This window comes from Camelina sativa, chromosome 10 (assembly GCF_000633955.1).
Source record: "Camelina sativa cultivar DH55 chromosome 10, Cs, whole genome shotgun sequence".
Taxonomy (NCBI): domain Eukaryota; kingdom Viridiplantae; phylum Streptophyta; class Magnoliopsida; order Brassicales; family Brassicaceae; genus Camelina; species Camelina sativa.
The window spans coordinates 9,345,604-9,364,190 of record NC_025694.1 but is presented as its reverse complement, the minus strand read 5'-3'; the positions used below and the strand labels follow the sequence as shown (position 1 = coordinate 9,364,190).

At 35.8% G+C, this 18,587-nt stretch overlaps 5 protein-coding genes, 2 long non-coding RNA genes and 1 other non-coding gene across 11 annotated transcripts; 4 read left to right on the top strand and 4 right to left on the bottom strand.

The window, feature by feature from the left end:
• Positions 20–1,066, top strand: LOC104718122. Of its 2 annotated transcripts, XR_002033762.1 has the most exons (4): positions 20–285; positions 461–588; positions 680–921; positions 1,014–1,066. It is a non-coding gene; the product is annotated as an uncharacterized LOC104718122 (long non-coding RNA). The 2 variants fall into 2 exon arrangements; XR_002033761.1 differs by lacking the exon at positions 20–285 and having other exon boundaries at positions 292–588.
• LOC109127041 lies at positions 1,179–2,288 on the top strand. 2 transcript variants are annotated; one of them, XR_002033764.1, is made up of 2 exons: positions 1,179–1,278; positions 1,477–2,288. It is a non-coding gene; the product is annotated as an uncharacterized LOC109127041 (long non-coding RNA). The 2 variants fall into 2 exon arrangements; XR_002033763.1 differs by having other exon boundaries at positions 1,388–2,288.
• On the bottom strand, positions 2,353–4,311 carry LOC104718121 (peroxidase 42). The gene is made up of 4 exons (XM_010435797.1): positions 4,029–4,311; positions 3,636–3,824; positions 3,376–3,541; positions 2,353–3,050 (listed from the first exon to the last, which is right to left on the bottom strand). The coding sequence occupies exons 1-4, from the start codon at positions 4,254–4,256 to the stop codon at positions 2,641–2,643; spliced, it is 993 nt and encodes a 330-aa protein (XP_010434099.1). The 5' UTR covers positions 4,257–4,311; the 3' UTR covers positions 2,353–2,640.
• On the bottom strand, positions 8,971–9,043 carry TRNAA-AGC. The gene has a single exon. It is a non-coding gene; the product is annotated as a tRNA-Ala (tRNA).
• Positions 10,322–11,298, top strand: LOC104720202. Its single transcript, XM_019230969.1, has one exon. The coding sequence runs from the start codon at positions 10,563–10,565 to the stop codon at positions 10,971–10,973; it is 411 nt and encodes a 136-aa protein (XP_019086514.1). The 5' UTR covers positions 10,322–10,562; the 3' UTR covers positions 10,974–11,298.
• Positions 12,388–13,797, top strand: LOC104718120 (autophagy-related protein 8a). 2 transcript variants are annotated; one of them, XM_010435796.2, is made up of 6 exons: positions 12,388–12,533; positions 12,682–12,735; positions 12,990–13,045; positions 13,154–13,206; positions 13,299–13,417; positions 13,516–13,797. In XM_010435796.2, exons 2-6 carry the CDS (start codon positions 12,699–12,701, stop codon positions 13,617–13,619), a joined length of 369 nt encoding a protein of 122 aa, XP_010434098.1. In that variant the 5' UTR covers positions 12,388–12,533; positions 12,682–12,698; the 3' UTR covers positions 13,620–13,797. The 2 variants fall into 2 exon arrangements, with proteins under 2 accessions (XP_010434098.1, XP_010434097.1); XM_010435795.2 differs by lacking the exon at positions 12,388–12,533 and having other exon boundaries at positions 12,639–12,735.
• LOC104718119 (5'-adenylylsulfate reductase 3, chloroplastic) lies at positions 13,861–15,825 on the bottom strand. The gene is made up of 4 exons (XM_010435794.2): positions 15,661–15,825; positions 15,433–15,567; positions 15,217–15,343; positions 13,861–15,123 (listed from the first exon to the last, which is right to left on the bottom strand). The coding sequence occupies exons 1-4, from the start codon at positions 15,740–15,742 to the stop codon at positions 14,097–14,099; spliced, it is 1,371 nt and encodes a 456-aa protein (XP_010434096.1). The 5' UTR covers positions 15,743–15,825; the 3' UTR covers positions 13,861–14,096.
• On the bottom strand, positions 16,271–17,384 carry LOC104718118. The gene is made up of 2 exons (XM_010435792.2): positions 17,276–17,384; positions 16,271–16,807 (listed from the first exon to the last, which is right to left on the bottom strand). Exon 2 carries the CDS (start codon positions 16,800–16,802, stop codon positions 16,419–16,421), a length of 384 nt encoding a protein of 127 aa, XP_010434094.1. The 5' UTR covers positions 16,803–16,807; positions 17,276–17,384; the 3' UTR covers positions 16,271–16,418.

Below are 18,587 nucleotides of genomic sequence, written 5' to 3'. Positions count from 1 at the left end.
TAAAATTTTTTTTTTTTTTTTTTTTTTTTGCTTCTTCGCTCTCTCTCTCTCTCTCTCGCGACGAAGAGTTGCGAAATTGATTGAGGTTTTTCTCAATGATCTGTTGGAAGTGGAGTAGATCGATTCGGGTTTTGGTGACTTTTATCTGTTCTCGGCCTTTAAGCTCATCCTCCCCACCGATGGCGGATCTCAACGGCGATTCTCTGTGAGTTAATCGACAAGTTGGTTGGATGAAATCGGAGACCACCAAGTCGTAGCCTTTCCTTCACCAATCTCTTTCTCATGGTATGTTTTGTATCAATTTTTTTGTTTGGTAAGGATTTAGAAATTACGGTTCTATGATTTTCAGAGTTTGGGTATTTTTATTCGGGTTTATATGTTTATGTTTCTCGCAACTTTTATGAAACGATACCCGGCGATGAAAGCTTATGTATTGCTATGTTCTGATTTCTGGGTTCAGAACTGGGCAGTTCATAGAAGTGGCTATATATATATATATATATATATCTCGGTTTCTGCTTATAGCTCATCATGGTGCTGGTGTTAGTTTAGGTGTCAATATGTCTATCTATCCTATATGGGCTGAAGGTTAGTAAAAGGAATGTTTTTGGTTTTCCGAGTCTCGAGAGGAAGATGCTTGAATGGTAAATCAAAGGTTTTTTTGGCTCTGGTCTTGCAGGTTGTGTGAATGGATACCTCCGCTGTGTTGAATACGAGAGAATCCCATCCAAAATTTGGCCTTCTGATCTCATGATTTTGTTATATGTGACATTTATAATGTTAGGGTGGTCCATTGGGTGGTTACGGTGTTCCTCCCCTTGATTTGTTATATATGTGACAGTACCAAGTATATTCAGATCAAAAACGGTTGCCGGAGGGCGTTCTTAAAGTAACAACAACATCAAACTAATCGATTAAAAGGTATAGATAAGTCTTTCTTCACTTGTCCGCTGAGTCGAATTTGCTTCTTCTTTTTTTTTAATGGGTTTGTTTGTTTGTTTTGGGTTTAACAGGTGTGTGTGCGTGTTCGTGTTCTAACTCTCATTTGGATATTTTTGCTTTACTCAGGCAAGTCGTTCCATTACTCAGTACTCACAATTACTCAATACTTTTCGCTTAAGTAAAAGTAGTCCCCATCCATTAGTGAGACTGAGACTTTTTGGTTTTGTTGTTTCAGCTTCTCTAGATGACGAAGATATATGGAGGTTTACTTTCTTCCCATTGCTGTTAAGGATGATGGTGACTTATTGACCCAAATGATCCTCTTCTTATTGCTCTGTAAGTAATCTCAAATTCCTCTCAGATTTTTTTTTCTTTTCTTTGCCCTGTTTCGAGTACACCCTTGTCTACCCATTGATTCTTTTTTTTTTTTTTTTGGAACAACAAGGTGCTACTGAAGTGGAACTCGAGAAGCCGCCCACTTCAAATTTACTAACACAAATTTCTATTTATTGGTCTTCTTTGTTTTTCTCTCAGGAGGTGGTGCAAAAACCAACAGCTTCTGTCATACCGTTGTCAAAGGATCACAACAGTGGCTCCCTGCAGCAATATGGAATGGGTTAGTTTGCACTCATGAGACGTGCTTATAGATAAGTTTGCACTCCTTCTAATTTATTCACTGATCCATTCTAATTTATGCACCCATTTGTGATTTCTGCTTCTATTTTTATATGCTTTTATGTTTTGTATATGCTTTTATGTTTTGTATGTTTAAAAGTTTATGAATGCAATAATAAAATCTTCATTGTTTAAACATTTAAAAACTATTTTTTTTTTTTTTAAACTAAGAACCTCACTTATAAGAGTTTACCATTGGAGGAGTACAATTTTAATTAACAAACAAAAGGTTCTTATTTTATAAAAGTACACTTTTTAATACTAAAAAATGTAAGAACCCAAAAATACAAACCTACCAATAAAGATGCTCTAAGTACAGAATATGTGCCCTTGTAGAGAATCTCATCCGTCAGATATTTTTCTCAATATATAAAACGTCTTTGTCCATTATAATTTAGTGCGGGTCATGTGTATAACGCCATATTTTGTTTATTTTTTGCTTTCGACTTTTGTAGTTGTGGCCCGTTACTTTTATTTTGAATTATTATTTTTGGAATCTTTTTCATGAGTCATATATCATATTTATGTCATTTACTACGAAAACAAATATTGGGTGAGATCAGTAAAATAGATCGATGTCACCCATACACAGTGCTGAGTGATCATGCATGTTGACAACTTCTTCATTGTTTCTACATATTTATGTACATATCAATTCAACATGAAATTATTTTTAAAATATTCGGCCTGGTTACTTAGCATTACATCGTCATACATGATACCGAACACCATCCATCATATCATACATCCTTTCCATTATCATTATATCATCCCCACCACCACAAACCCAAAATCAACAAAGAGCCAACATTAAATAACTCAAAGACCACTAACATCATAATTAAAGCATTAAGGCTACAACAAGAACACACAAAAGAAGGGCGTGGTCACCACCATGATGCATTTCATCATCACCCTTTCTTTGATTTTTTAATTTAAAAGATTTCTTTATTCATCTTGGTTCGTAACCAAGCAGAGAACCCAACACACCAGAGCCTCTGTCTTTTCTCACTTTTTCCAACTTTAGTGGTTCTTGTTTGCGAGATTACATTGCTTCCTGATCTCACCCTTAGAGCCAGTCAAAGGGTTGTTCTCGGATAAGATTTGGATCGCCCTAGTGAACTCCTTGAAGAAGTAGGCCTGGTCCTTGGCCATCTTCTTAACAATTGGTCTGGTCCGTTTGTCATGTGCGAGCTGATGGTCCACAAGAAGCAAACCCTTGTTGTCTAGGATGTTACGGTAGTAATTGTTGTCTAGCACCATGGGCGTGCCACGGTCATTACGCACGTACTGGACAGCCTTTGGGTCAGGGATCGAGTCAGGACACTTGTGTAGCATGTGAGGGACGTGGTCCGGGTTCAAGGACGGGTCCACCTCAGGGTACAAACGGTGGACCAGCTTGACACAGTGAGTTCTTCCCACGCTGTGTGACCCTGCACGTGTCATCATAGTTATAAAAAGTCAAAATCTAACAATATCCAAACTTAAAAATCTAACAAGAAACTTAAACTTCGCTTGCCTAAAATTCAGATATCAACTGATTTGATTATTATCTTTAATCATGCATGAGTTATTTGGCCAAAATAACCTTGTGCTAAGCATTAAACAAAGACTATCGAGATATCGGATAAGGATTACTTTTAACTTTCCAACTCAGATCGCATATTCCTATGTGAACCGACAAGACTACCTCAGTGGTTTCATATTACATGCATAAAAATTGACCAAAGTGTCCTTCCGGGGAAAGGTAAACGGTACCTAGGAGGGCTACGAGGCCAGGAGTGTCAATTCCGATGGATTTGAACTTGTCAAGAACGACGGAGATACTCTCGTTGTGGTCAGGAAGATATGACTCAAGCATATCTGTCCTGCTCTTTAGTCCATCTCTCCTTCCTGTCTTCAAAGGAATATGCGGTCCTCCCACCTACACAAAAGAACCCCACACAGTTTTGTCAAAAAAAGGAAACAAACAGCACACAGTTTTGTCAACGACACGATTATTGTCCTTTAAAACTTACTGCTTCGATGCCTTCTCTTGCGGACAAGACGAGAATGTCAGAACATGAGACAACACCAGGGCACTCCCTCTCGAGCGCTTCCTTGATCTCCTCGATATACCTGAAGTTTCTCAGTCCGAAGCTCCTGTCGTGTTCTTTCTCTCCTAGCTCTCTTCTTGTCGAATCCAGCAAAAGCGACGCATCACATGACTGTTTTCAACCCCCAAAAAAAAAACAAAGCGAAAACAGAGCAAACCGTTAGCTCTGTTTCAATTGATAGATCTTCAACAGAGTACTTTTACAACTAAAACCATCCAACAAAAAAATGATTTTCAGACAAAACACACCATGCAGTACACATAAAAGATCATTGAGAGAGAGAGAGAGAGAGAGAGAGATGTAGAGAGATCGGACCTCGACGGCGCAGTCGTGGAAGATGTTACGGAGCCAAGAGAAAGCGGTGTTCTTGTGGCGTTTGTAGAGGAGTTTGACTTGTTCACGGATGATGTCTTCGGCCTGAGGACACGTGTCCTTGTAGAAGTTCATCATCAAACCTGACTCCTCCTCTGTTACTGCTTCAGTTGTTGCAGAGAGTGCCCATAGGCAAAGTATCGCCACCAACATCACTCCTTTACCTCCCATTTTTTTTTTCTCTCTCTTTCTTCTTCTCACACTACTCTTGAGTTGAGTCACTGAGCAAGCAATGCAGCGTCCTTAAATAAAGGGAAATGAAATTTTTCTTTCTTTTATTTTTTCAAAAAATGAAAGAAGCTTAATCTGAAGGTTATAGTAAATTAAATCAAGTTGGTGAAATTTGATAGTTTTGATAAAATAAATAAATTTTACGTGACAGATCTGATCATTAAGCATTATTCATCTTTCACTTTGAAAAGCCAAAAAGATTATTATAAGACTACAATAATTGTATGTCCCGTCAGTATTAAAGAATCTATATTCAATGAAAAGCCAAGACTTTTATTATAAGAAAATTTAGATCATAATTCATACACACTAAACATAATTAAAGAGTATAGAAAAAGAAAAAGGAAATTGCATTCTTAGTTGATGCGACAGCTGCATTAGCATAAGGTTTCCAAGTATATATATTTTCTTCTGTATGAACTTTCACATTGATTGTTGCCTTAAACATTCTAAATTTTGATTTGTTAATGTAAAAGTAAAAATTGTAGAGTTTCACTTGAAATGACTTATTTTCTTATATAGTTCCACTGAAAATTTAATTGGGTAAACCACACACTCTGGGTACTCATTCGAAGGACGTGTGAGTGTCTGAGTGATCATGCTAGCTTAAAGCTAAGTCCTAGAGAGTGCTATGAGAAAATAAATAAGTTCGTTGGGAGATTTTAATGTGGATGGCATTTTGAATAATTTATCTCATGTAGAAGGGTGTTTTTGTTTTGGTTAGCTAAACCAATCACCAAGTTTTGGATTTTGGTCTCATTGAGTACACATAAGTGGGGACCTTGTGACTATAGAATCTTACAAAAAAAAAGAACTCTGCTTCTTTTGTTAATAGTACAAACAAAGGGGGGCGGCTGTTTACAACTATAATTTATGGGGTGTAATAGCTAAAGTCAAAAAACATTCACGGGGTCGATTTGCAATTATCCTAAACGTTTGTTATTGTTAAAATTGTTAATACAGCGGATAAACCGGATTTTCTATCACGGAATCTTTTTAATTTTCGATGAAGTCAAGGTGGATTCTTATTTTTTTAACATGACCAGTTCGATCATGTAATCTACAATACAATTCCATTTGTACGTATTCAATTACTTTATGTTCTGAAATTATTTATATACATATATATTCAACTAGTACTATTTAGTATTTACGTAATGTAGTTATTGTGAGAGTTATGCACACTGTAAAGTCTTCTCAAATATTGAATGAATCTTGATCCACGTGATGAGCTATACTCAAACACGTTCACCACTCTTCACTCTCGAGGGTTCCCTTTTTCTTTCTTTTTTTTTTTTTTTTTTTTTTTTTTGGCTCAACATCTACTTTGCATTAACCAATAAAAGATTACACATTGTCTCCATCCATAAAAGATTTTACCCAGTTTGGCATGATAGAATACAGTTTGGAATCATAATTTGAAAACAAAATAGATTCCTTTGCAATCCTATCTGCAACTCCATTAGCATCCCGATAGATAAACAGAATTTTAACCTCTTCAAAGCGCTGGATCAAGCGGATGATGTCATGTAAGATAGGTTGAAGTTGAAGTTTTTCCGCTTCTCCCTTGAGGAGTGACACCAATTGTTGAGAGTCTGTTTCAAATATTACCTTGCGGTAGTCCAATCTTAACAGTGATAGTATCGCCCACCTAAGACTCTCTGCCTCCACTTCCAAAACCGAATTAGCTCTAGGCAGTGCCCTTGCGCCAATCCAGATCGCCTTCTTCATATGGTCTTGGAGAATCCATCCCATTCCACTCTTAGTATTCTCTGATCTCCAAGCTCCATCAGTATTGCATTTGAACCATCCCTGAGGTGGAGGTGTCCATTTGTTTCTCTGGTTTTTTGGTGCAGGTAAGTGATTTGGTTGTGGTTGCCCCTCCTTTCTCATCCTCCATTCCTCCTCGTCTTCAAAAGCTTTTTTGACTACAGCTTGGGCATCGTATTCCATTCCTTTGAACACATAGTCGTTCCTGCATTTCTATAATCTCCATAGGATCCAGGATCTATATTTAGAACTGTCTATGTTTTTTTTTGTTTTTTCTGTCTATGTTTCAAAACTCAATATAAATGTCCTTTTGAGTTTTGTATTTTCAGATTGACTAAGAAATTAACAAGTTCTACTATCATAACCCTATACAAAGGTGAAAGGTGAGTAATACTTAAAATTATGTTATCTCTCTTGCATTTTTTTCAACAAATTTTAACAGAGGTAGACTTAAATAAAAACGACATTTACATTGAAAAGGAAAAAAGAAATCAATAGTATAATTTGTGACTATAATAATTCTATTGAATTCAAGGGCAAAGGCTCTCCAGCCTAAATAAAGAGAAAGCTTCAACTCAGGCATTAGGCATATTATACTAATTAGTATTGAAATTTAAATAAATACTACTACAACATATGTTTTGATGATAAGTACGTGCCAAAAGCTAAAGGTCCCTATATAGGACTAACTAATTCTTTTGAAATAGAAAATGAGACTACAATAGTAATGTGGTGTTATAAAATGAGAGAATCTACACCAATTTATAAAATATATATATATATATATATATATACTTAAGAGAAATAATAATGTTTTCTGCATCAGGGAGAAATATCGGTGCATCAACCAAAATCACATTGAATCCGTAGATTCGAAATTTTACCTAATCTTTTTTTTGGATATTTGATTAAAGTACTGTGACCACCGACGCTTTGTTCCCTTATCCAAGTGTCGTCGACAAATGGCTTTTGTGAGTATCCCCCCATTCGGCAACGTCACTCTCTAGCTCAGTGGGCTTCACATCGCATGTGTCCTAAACACCGATTGACAATTTTAAACCAACATATATAATTGATGTGTAAACCGCATAAGATGTAAAAATGTTGAAATTAAATTAATACAAATTAACTATCATGGATCTTCAACTGGCACGTGGAGACTGTACTCATCCGTGTCCTTAATGTTGCATTCACCATGGGGGCCATGCAAGATTCAATACCAAGAGACACAAGACGTTAATATTTCTCCCACCAGACTTTTCAAAAGCAATTTGCGATCATATTCTTAAGTTTCGCAAAATAGTGAAGAACATGGAGTCTGAATTAGTTACGAGTTCTCTTATTATAGCAAAAAAGGTTACAAGAATCGTAAACATTAAAAAAAAAGGAAATAATTTTCCATATGAGAGCTAGTTGAAGAATTGAAGCATTAATAAGAACTGTATAACACATTTCTGTTTAGTTATAGATGTGACAGCTTTATTTCATCTCTTTGTAAAGTGGATTTGGAAACCGTTATTTTATTTATTTATTTATTTATTTATTTTATTTATTTATTTATTTATTTATTATTCCTCTTAATAGATTTAATGTTTGTAACACATATCATTTAATCACAAGATGATGTGTAGATTGTCTTGCGAGTTTACCATTTTTTGTATCAAGAAAAATTCCTCTCAAGCTCATTAAACATGATAAACTCTCATTCTGCACATCAGCTAGACCTTTAATCGCAGTTTATTATCAACTGCTAGTTAATTTTACATCAGACTACACAATGGGAGAAGAGATTTAGAGTTAGGATAAGCACGAAAATGAAAGCTTCTTTAAAAGCAGACACTTACGAGCAGTGGCGGAGCTAGAAGAAAAAATAGTCTTGGGCACCCATCATATTCAACCCAAAAAAAAAAAAAAATCAATAATAAAAAACATGGAAAATATAACTTAACATTTTTGAATGAATCCTTCACCTCTTCCATAAGGCACTCTTAACCAAATGAGCTAAGTTACATTATTGTTCATTCATCATTTAAACTAATTTTAAAACATTGTGTGGGGCATGTGCCCTACCTACCTTCCATGTAGATCCGCTTCCATGTAGATCCGCCCCTGCTTACGAGTTAAGACGCATTGCATCTATTCCATTTCCGAATTTGCCTGCGTCAACATTCTCATGATTAACTGATCAAAATCATACACTAGAAATAGAAACGGGCACGGCTAAGGGGTGTGAAACTTGAAAAACAAAAAAAGGCCTGGTAGGCCAAAGCCCATCACAGTAGAGTGAGCTCATGTTCTGGATGTAAAAGAAGTGATAACGTTGGAGCTTTCCTTTTGTATACAAAGTTTTGAGTCCTTTGTGGCCAAATCCGATTCCGTGCTTTAAACGTTACTTCCTCGGAAGATATCGATCAGTTGCTTAGGTTAACGACAAAAGAAGTGAAACCTATATATAAAGATGAAGCTACTTGCTAGAAACCTAGTTATATGGGCTTACATTTTGGGCTTGTCGGTCTCATAATGTTGGATTTGTGATGATGTTTGCTTCAATATGTAATACACAATACTTTATTCGCTTAAAGACCAAAACTATACTATAACTAAACTCATTTTACATTCTATATTTTTAGTTAGCCCTAGCACACACTTTCCTTGTACCCATGGCATAGGCTATGAAATGTATCGTCCTAGATTTAACGAAATAGTAATTAATACAAAAAAGAAATCTTTTGAAAACATCTCCAACTCTAAAACTTCAATTGTCTATATCTATTTTATATTTTAACTCAACTACTTGTAGCATGTCAACATCAAACAATTGAATTTTTATTTATTTTTGAGAAAAGAGCTATGCAAAATGAAAACTGAACATAAAATGCAAAAATGGAGATGCGGGGTATCGATCCCCGTACCTCTCGCATGCTAAGCGAGCGCTCTACCATCTGAGCTACAACCCCATTGTGATTAAAGATGAAATCGGACAATTTTATTCAGCACTTTGATGGTTTGTTATTCTGTCATTTTAACTCAGTTTTTCAACTCGTTATACCGCCAGTTGAAACTCACCAACATCATACTACTAAACTCACCCTTCAGAATTATTTTGAAACGACTAATAAAATCAATTTATATCATTCTTGCTCCAACCATTTCTGCACCTTTCAGCATGCAAGAGGACCTTATTTTGTACGTTGATTATGAACCTCTGCACCTTAAGCTGGACTAATAATTTCTAGGTTCTTTACAAATTCTCTTATGGTCGGGTAATAAGTTTACATATTATAACAGGTACGTATTTGTGTGTTTTATAAACTTCTAGGGGTTTGATAAGAAACCTCTGAAAACTAGAGGTCTTGTCTAAAAGTTACAGATTTTAATGCATCGTGCTTTGGAATAACATCCCTGGACCCTTGCGACGAGACCCATGAAACGTTGGATTGGATAGCCTAACAAATTGTTTTTTTTCTTTTTCCTTTGGAAATTATTATAAATCGATTTGATCCTTACCCCACCAGGAAAATCTCATGTATTTATGTGTGTACGGACACGGGTTTCAGATTTTGTGTGTGATAAATACAAATTTATTTGCGCAGAACACACCTTTTCAATAATTTGGACATAGCAATAGATAAATATAAACCATATTTATAATGACTACAGACTACACATGCTTAAATTTTCAACAAAAAAAAACTTGACCTAACAAGATTCTTGTAAAGGATGATGAAGATAACAAGTCCTTATAAGTGAAATTACATTTTCTATCTTCAGTCTATAACTATAGCCACACAAAAAAAGATTAGAAAGTATAATTTGAAAATGGCTTAGGCAAAAGCATAATTTGAGATAAAGCAAGTCTTTTCATATAGTACATTTTTTTGTCTTGTTGCATGATTTAGACTCTATCAATAATTTTGGCAGGTCTTAGTAGAAATAGTACCAAAGGCTACCACTCCTCTATCTAACCCTTATAGTTATTATTATTTAAAAACCAAAAATTTAATTCATAGTTATGGCACCCCAAAAAAAGTACGAAATTATTACAATTTTGGAGGTTTCTGAAACCTCTGCCTATTGTGGAGGCTTTTGATTCCTTTGAAGCAATCAATGACCTCTCTGTCTCTCATTTGCCAGCAAAGAGAGATTGTTTAATGTTGTTTATGGTTCACATTTTTATACATCACATTTTCACTGAATCATCCTCTGCGTCTATCAGGTAATTAATTCTCTCTCTCTCTCTCCATCTCTTTCTCTCTCTTCTCTCTCATTACTCTATCTCGTCTCTTTCTTTCTTTTTTCTTTTTGGTATAAGATCAAATGATGATTTTCAGGAGGAAGAAGAACACTTAGTTGCAGCAGAAGAAGCAATATTCTAGAGAGAAGGGTTTTCTTGAGGTAGCAACGGAAGGAGGAGAAGAGTTTCAAGAAGAAGAAGTGTGGTCAGTTTTGAGAGAAAAAGAAACTCCAGGTCCTGGAATGAAAATGTCCAAAAGTAACAACAATCTCTTCTCAGCCTCATCTTCGTCTTCTGCACGGTACATTCCTAAGGGCAACGAGGTCGTCTCAGCAGGAGGGGCAAAACAGTCTTCTGCTCCAATGAATATTCCTGACTGGCCCAAGCTTTATGGGTATCCAAAGAAGAACACAAACAGCCACTTGCATTCGTGGGGCACTGAAGACGATGATGAAGGCTCAATGGTTCCTCCTCATGAATTGGTAGCAAGAAGACTCGCAAGAACGCAGATCTCATCTTTCTCAATGTGTGAAGGAATCGGAAGAACACTCAAAGGAAGAGATCTCAGCAAAACAAGAAACGCTGTCCTAACCAGAACTGGTTTCTTGGAATCCAATATCACATCTTCATCAACATCACCACCACCACCATAGTTGTGGCATGGCGTGGAAGCATATGGGGGATGAATGATCAATATCACATTCACACATAGAGCCCTCTTTTACCACCACCATACCATATCGTTATCATGAAAAAACCCTAAAACTTTATGGTATCCACATGATTTTTATTTAAATATCAATGTTATTGTCGTTTTCACCATGTAGGGAATCATGACACTACCAATATGGTTGAGTTCTCTTTCTTTTTTTGTTGTTGTTAGGTTTTTGGATTTTTTAGATAAGTATGATGACGATGAGGATGACTTGTCAATCCCATGCATGGGACCCATATCATTTTTCTTATGTTGTGTTTGTAGTTCTCAATGATCTTTATATTAACTCTTTTATAGTGCATGAGCTTAATTAAAATTATAATTTAGAGAAAAACGAAATGGCATATACTTTGGAACCTTTGATTGTGAAGTTTTGAAAGTCTCTCTCGATCTCTTCGCCATTTTTGGGCTCGATCAAGAGAGAAAATGTTGGGAATAATACTAGCATATTTGGTCCGACATAAGATTAAGGGCTCGTGACATATTACTGCTCATTTAGCTTTCACTTTTCAATGTTATAGCAGCAACTAGGGGATGGGTTATATGTATCTCTTTACCTGTTTCGGTGTGTTGTTTTAATCCTTTGGCTTTTGATATTCTTAAACCAAAACGAAACTGAATATTGTATTGTTTCAAAAGCAAAATCGGATTTAATTGGATTGGTTTCGTAGCCAATATACACAAGTACCTAATTTGGTTTTACTATAGTAAGATCTATTTTTCAAAATGTCTAAGTAAAAAAGTACTTGTTTTGATATGAACTTCAGTTTATACAATTGAGTACTATCACCCGTACTAAATTTGAATTGCCGACATACATTAAGTTTGGCTGGATTTTGGTATATAGTTTGTTCAGTTTATAGGACCGATCAAATTATTATTATATATATATATATANAAAAAAAAAAAAAAAAAAAAAAAAGACAAGATTTGGTTCGGGTTAGTAGTCTGAATCTGAAGTGAACGAACTCAGTTTGGTTATGTATTATGCAACTCTGCCAACTCACTAAGCAAGTACCAAACTAGCTAACGTACGGTTCATGACAATAAATTTTTACAATTTTAGAAGCTTTGGGATAAGTTTGTATAACTACAATTGAGCCATTATTATTAGCTGATATACACTATGAAAAAGTCGAAAACATTAAGAGATTTATACAAACAAGTTCGATATAGAGGCCCACTTTGGCCCAATAAAGCCCATAAGTGTCTCTGACGTAAGGCAAGTGTAAGAGATTACTTGTAAGCCAATCCAAGTGGGTTTACTGATTCCCAAAACAGATCAAAGTTACGTTTCCGTGTAGGCAACCCATTAGAAAACCCTAACTTAATTATTAATTAATTTTAGATACTCTCTATATTAATTAAGCCCCTTTCTCTTTTGATATTGACTTCTCTCTCTATCGATTCTTCTCCCTGTTTCAATCAAAATCAGATTTTTTTTTATCTCAGCAAACCCTAAGTTTCAACGAATCGTATTCAGTTTCTTCTTCTTACGGTATGTTTCTTCTCATCAATTCGATTTTCTTTTTTTTGGCTTCTGGATTTCTTTCCTCTGATCTCTAAGAGACGATCGAATTGAATCGTTGATCGTGTTTAGGAATTTAATTCAATTATTATGATTTTTTCTTGCTTGAAATTTGCAGATACCAATCGAATCGCCATGGCTAAGAGTTCTTTCAAGGTTTCTAACCCTCTTGGTATGTTACTTCAAAATCCCTTTCTCATTCTATAAAAGATTTTGCGTGATCGAGTTTTCAATCACTTAATTTCGTTGAAGTGTCTTGTTTTGATATTTGAAAACAATCTTGATTAGTTTTGTCTCTTCTGGATCAGATTTAATCTCTGCATATGGTTATGATTCTTCCGTTGTTGTGTACTTCTCTGTTTTGTGTGTATCTCTGTTTATTGTTTTACTTGTGACTAATGTTTTGGTTTTGTTATGTTAAATCAGAGGCAAGGATGAGTGAATCTAGTCGAATCAGAGAGAAGTATCCTGATAGAATCCCAGTAAGAGCTCATGAATGCCACAGTTGATTCGTTTTTTACTAAATTTAGTTTAAAAGCATTGTTCTAAATTAGAACTTCTAATATTAGAATATGGGATTGTTTGTGTAGGTGATTGTGGAAAAGGCTGGACAAAGTGATGTCCCTGACATTGACAAGAAGAAGTGAGTGTATTGGCTTTTTTACTCATCTCTTTTGTCTCTCTCTTTGTGCTATCATAATCTTTAAAAGTATGCTCACAAATATGTTCTTTTAGGTATCTTGTACCAGCAGATCTAACCGTGGGACAGTTTGTGTACGTGGTTCGCAAAAGGATCAAGCTTGGAGCTGAGAAAGCTATCTTTGTCTTTGTCAAGAACACTTTGCCTCCAACTGGTAAGGGTTTTAGAACACTTTATAACACCATTTAAGATCAAAGTTTCTTTATTTACCGCTTACTCAGTTTCACTTTGTATTTGTTTATTTCCTGACAGCTGCGTTGATGTCTGCAATCTATGAAGAACATAAAGATGAAGATGGGTTCCTCTACATGACTTACAGCGGAGAGAACACTTTTGGATCTCTTACCGTTGCTTGAATAAAAATCAATCTTTCGGATGACTTTGATGTACATACATAAATCAGGAAGATAACATGTACATTGCTTCCTTAAGTCTCTCTGGTTTTTTTTTTTTACTTTGCTTTGGATCATTGGATGTTTGAATCTCTTTTGCCTTTTGGGTTTATTAATTGTCAGAAACCTTTCTTTTTTCTTACTCTTTACTCTCTGTTGCTCTTTTGGTGAACTTACTCGAAATGAGTTACTTTCATATCAAATCAACCTTGGAAAACTTGTTCAATATCATTACAAAGGCAAAAAGAGTAATACACTAAAAACTGGTAAACACAAAAAGGCAAAAACCTTGATGTGATTGTTTTAACGCTATACAAAAAGCAAAAATATTCAATAGAGAATCTCATCGCTACCTTCATCTGTTCTAGCATTCTGGAACGTGACTGAAAGGGTTTTTTATTGATCTCTTTCTCATTGTAAAGTCGGCGGATGTTTGTGGTTTTATCGAACAAGATTCAAGAACGATGTCAAAGAATCAACATCTCTCTTCTCCGATGGATACTTGATTGGTCTTGAAGAGTTCTTTGGGAACACAAGTATTGTCGGAAAGCTTCCAAGTTGCAACTCACTTTTGGCAAATTCCTTCTGGTCACCATCAGCTCTAAACTTTGCAACCTTCACACCATTACCGCTCAACTTATCTGCCAATTCATCGAACGAAGCTTCCATTGCCTGACAAAAAGGGCACCACGGAGCGTAAAGCACAACGATCCAAGCCTCATTCCTGTTCTCCAACTTCATCAAATTCTCAATCCCTTGCCTACTCAAGTTCACAACATTCTCGCTATTGAAGATATCCGCAACTGTGGATTTCCCATTGACGTTAGCAGTTGCGTTTCCATTAGTATTCTCCTTGATATTCCCTTTGTGAAGTCCACACTCTTTAGCCTTAGCATCTTCCCACCACCATCTCCCTTCTCTCTCATGCTGACCTGGCAAAACAGCTCTGGTGCAAGGCTCACACCCGATCGAAACATAACCTGCAGTGTGAAGTGTGTTCACAGGAACATCCATCGTCCTCAAGAAGTTCCAAACATCATTCCCTTCAACATTTGCCACAGGATTCCACTTCACCAAACTACCAGCTCCACCATCTAATCCTTCAAACACAGGATCAACCTGAACAACTGGAATCTCTGATCTTGTTCCAGGTGATTGATCTTTCCTCTGACCAGTGATCCAAGCGCGTAAACCCTTCAAAGCACGCCTCAAAGGTCTCACCTTTCTAATACGGCAGCACTCTTGGTGACCATCTTCATAGAAAGAGAACAAACCCTTGTTCCTAACCAAAGCTTGAACCTCAACAGCATCAGGAAACATATACTCAATCCTAATACCGTAATGTTTCTCCACGGTATCAAAGAGTCTGTATGTCTCCGGATTCAGTCTCCCTGTATCCAAACTGAAAACCCTATAAGGTCTTCCAGTTAAATGAGCATACTCAATGAGAGCTACATCTTCAGCTCCACTGAAACCAAACAAAAGAACAAAGCTCCAAATCAGTAAACTAAAAGAAAAAAAAATCAATCCTTTATAGTATTTTCATGATCCAATCCATTACCTAAAGGCTATAGCAATGTCATTCCCAAACTTCTCAAGAGCTTTATCCATAATTTCAAGAGGAGAAGCATTCTCTAGTCTCTTTGCAAGTTCCTCAAAGTCTTCAACTTCCACCACATCTAGCTTCTCTGTTTTGTAACGAAACACAAGATCATTAGCATAAAAGGTAATTAAGTTTGTAACAAACGATATTAACCAAGATCAAACCAGAACGTACCAGAAGCAACCATAGATTCCTTTGTAATTGATTGAACGTTTAGAGCTTTCACGGATGATCGCTTCCCAGACAGACTCAGAGACGCCGCAGAGACATTGATACGATCAAATAGCCTCAACGAACCGATTTGTGGAGCTGTAATGAACAAATCATACAACAAATCGAATTAGATTCTACAATGATCCCTAAGATTTCCCACGAATTTGTATTAAAAATAAAAGACATTACCTTTGAGCTCTGAAGAAGGGAAGCTAGAGGCTGAGATCACAGAAGAAGATGAAGAAGAAGAAACGTTGATAGCTAGTGCCATTTTTTTTTCACACCAAACCAAAGCTTCTCCAAAAATATGATCTTTAAGGTTGTTGTTGTTTTGTTTTTAAGATCTAGGAGAGAAATGGGATGATTTATAAAAGAAGCAGGTGAAAATAAGGTTCATTGAACCTAGACATCTTTTGATTTGGGTGGCGGCATTTGCATTTTCTATATATATCATTGCTTGCGTCACTTTGGTCGTGTGGTAGAGAAAGCTAGTCAACATTTGCCCAACATAACCTTTCTTTTTCTCTATTAGGGGCTTCTTAACACAAATCACACTTAATCCTAAATTCTAATTTTTACACGCTTAACTGTTTTGATTTTCTATTTACAATAGATCCTATCTTAATCTTATAACCAAAACTAATCAGGTCATTTACATAAAAATCCAAAAAAACACGTGTAATTATCTCATAGAAATCACAACAATTCGTAATTGAGTACTCCATAAACCATTTTTTACAGTTAAAATGTGTCTGTTGGGTTACCAACCTAACCAACAACAACGCTTGGCTGACTAAAGAGAACCAGAATGCAAACTTGAGTGAGCTCTCATATCCAATTCAACCATCTCTATTCGTAAATCCGAGATTTTTCATAACAATCAAACAACAAGAGTTTATGATTATTCATTCAAGACCAAGCAGTCTGTCGCATCAATCAAATATTGATTACTTGTCTTCTTTAGCTTTCTCTTCTTCCTTCATCTTCTTATCCCACCTTCTCTTCTTGTAATCAAGCAGCATCTGAGGCATCTTCAGCATAAGTTTGGCCGTGTTCTCTCTTTTCTCAGCTGAGATCCTATCGCATTTATGCCCTTTCCTCTTTGTCCTCATAGCTTTCCTCTCTGGATCGTAAGGCCAATCTTCTCCATTAGTCAACACTTCTTTCCTCAGCATCGCTCTCCTTCTAGCGCTTATCCCTAACGGTTTCCATGCTCCCATCTCCCAGTAACCCCACACTCCTTTCGTCAGCTCGGTCCTGTATTTATCGAGTTTCGCCCTCCATGGACCCGTCACTGTCTTTGCCACAGTTTCTGCAGCTTTCCCAGCCATAGCTTCTGTAGATAAAACAGAAACAACATGACTCTAAAGATGATATATCTCACACAGTAGCAGTAGCAGTTGAAATTGTAATCAAATAAGCTCAAAGCTCAAAACTTAGCCAAGAAACTTCTGAAATTATACATTACTCGATAACCCCGTAGATTTCAAAACAACAATACAAGTAGTTCACCAACATTCTCGAAATCAGTTTGAAACTGTAATGAAGGAACACAAGTTCACTCGTAGATTTGGTGATGAAGAACATAATCGAGAAAAGTGAAATTGAAATCACATTTCTTAACGAATCAATAACTTGTTTTCGTTACCTAAACAATCAATTACACAATTCCAAATCTAGGTCTCTAACTAAGGATTAAATCCTCCTCTCGACTATACAGTAGAACACGGGAGCAACCTCTTCTACTTAATCCCTCATAGTAGTATGAATCAACACTGGAAATGGGATGAGAGAGAGGACTTACATGAAAGAAGGCGAGGAAGATCGATCGGAGAAAAGCTCTTGATCGTGAGCAAAAACTGTGAGAACGCGGCGGCGCAGGTGAAAGAACCGAACACAAACCAGGGTTTGGTTTTGGGTCCTCTTGGGCCTGGGCCTAAAAAACAATTGTTTTAATTTTTTTTAATTTCCAAAATAATTTTTAAGCTGATATTCAACCGTCCATTTTGTATCTATTGTGATTACCATTGCCAAAGTATTAGTATATAATTAGTGAGTTGTTAAGTTTTGTTAATTTCCAACTAATTAAAAGCTCAGTAATAGAGTAAATCAGTCACGTATTAGGTACAATAGATCTCATGTCATCCATAAATTAGCAAAGCATGGAAAATTACACCAACTTGATCGATCGTGTTTTACAATTCTACACTCTACTACTATACGTGCTTTCTTTCACCTACCTAGTTGCATTTTATTGCATGTGACCAAATTAATCTAACTCATGTTCATTTTGCTTTTCTAAAAAAATAGTATATTAAAATGACAAAATAATTGTATCGAACTTTGAATGTATAAGATATGAAATGTTAATAACGAATTGATCAAGTAACTATTACATACATGGAAGATGATTAGTTGTGATTGTGACCTGATATATTTGCTATTAAATTGATATTCTGGTTATAGTTTTGTTTTTTTTTTTTGTATGTTTTTATAAACTATTGAAGATAAAAATCTAAGAGCTTAGGCTATAAATAAACAAAGTTAAGAAAACAACTGCGTAGACTTTAGAATTCTTAAAGAACCATATAACAAACAATTAGATAGTAGTCAAAATGATGGCCGTGTATACTTAACAAATAAAACTATGCAACTCCAATCATCTCTGCATAGACTTGTACAACCTGAGATAGGTGCCACTGTAACACTATAAAATTCAAAATGCAATCCAAATTAGTATTACTGGGCCTTTATGGTCACTGTAGCTCGATCAATTAGATTGTCAATTGCCTCACTCCAATAAAAAATGTTTTGTTGTTCATTCGTATTACTACTCATTGGTAAGCCTTAATAATCTCTCAATATTCAAGATCAAACCAAATCGAACTAGGCCAACAAGGTTCAACCTCGATTGAGCTAACGATACTAGCCCTCTATCAAAACTAAACTACAATGAAAAAATATCAAATTTTCATAGTTAAGAATAACTACAATTTATAACTAAGCTAAAAAACGTATAATTCAAAAATTCGTCAAAGGACTTTTCTTCTACCGTAAATTTCGGGCTGATGACATAAACCAGACTTTTTTTGGTCGAATGTACATATGATTACAAA

What these genes read in the sequence shown, in the direction of transcription:
- LOC104718121 (XM_010435797.1), bottom strand. Translation starts at nt 4,256, where the DNA reads ATGGGAGGTAAAGGAGTGATGTTGGTGGCGATACTTTGCCTATGGGCA. An exon ending in TCCACGACTGCGCCGTCGAG is followed by an intron (nt 3,825 to 4,028) that starts GTCCGATCTCTC and finishes GGTTGAAAACAG; the next exon opens with TCATGTGATGCGTCGCTTTT. An exon ending in CAAGAGAAGGCATCGAAGCA is followed by an intron (nt 3,542 to 3,635) that starts GTAAGTTTTAAA and finishes TCTTTTGTGTAG; the next exon opens with GTGGGAGGACCGCATATTCC.
- LOC104720202 (XM_019230969.1), top strand. Translation starts at nt 10,563, where the DNA reads ATGAAAATGTCCAAAAGTAACAACAATCTCTTCTCAGCCTCATCTTCG.
- LOC104718120 (XM_010435795.2), top strand. Translation starts at nt 12,654, where the DNA reads ATGATTTTTTCTTGCTTGAAATTTGCAGATACCAATCGAATCGCCATG. An exon ending in AGTATCCTGATAGAATCCCA is followed by an intron (nt 13,046 to 13,153) that starts GTAAGAGCTCAT and finishes TTGTTTGTGTAG; the next exon opens with GTGATTGTGGAAAAGGCTGG. An exon ending in CCTGACATTGACAAGAAGAA is followed by an intron (nt 13,207 to 13,298) that starts GTGAGTGTATTG and finishes ATGTTCTTTTAG; the next exon opens with GTATCTTGTACCAGCAGATC.
- LOC104718119 (XM_010435794.2), bottom strand. Translation starts at nt 15,742, where the DNA reads ATGGCACTAGCTATCAACGTTTCTTCTTCTTCATCTTCTTCTGTGATC. An exon ending in GGAATCTATGGTTGCTTCTG is followed by an intron (nt 15,344 to 15,432) that starts GTACGTTCTGGT and finishes GTTACAAAACAG; the next exon opens with AGAAGCTAGATGTGGTGGAA. An exon ending in GACATTGCTATAGCCTTTAG is followed by an intron (nt 15,124 to 15,216) that starts GTAATGGATTGG and finishes GTTTGGTTTCAG; the next exon opens with TGGAGCTGAAGATGTAGCTC.
- LOC104718118 (XM_010435792.2), bottom strand. Translation starts at nt 16,802, where the DNA reads ATGGCTGGGAAAGCTGCAGAAACTGTGGCAAAGACAGTGACGGGTCCA.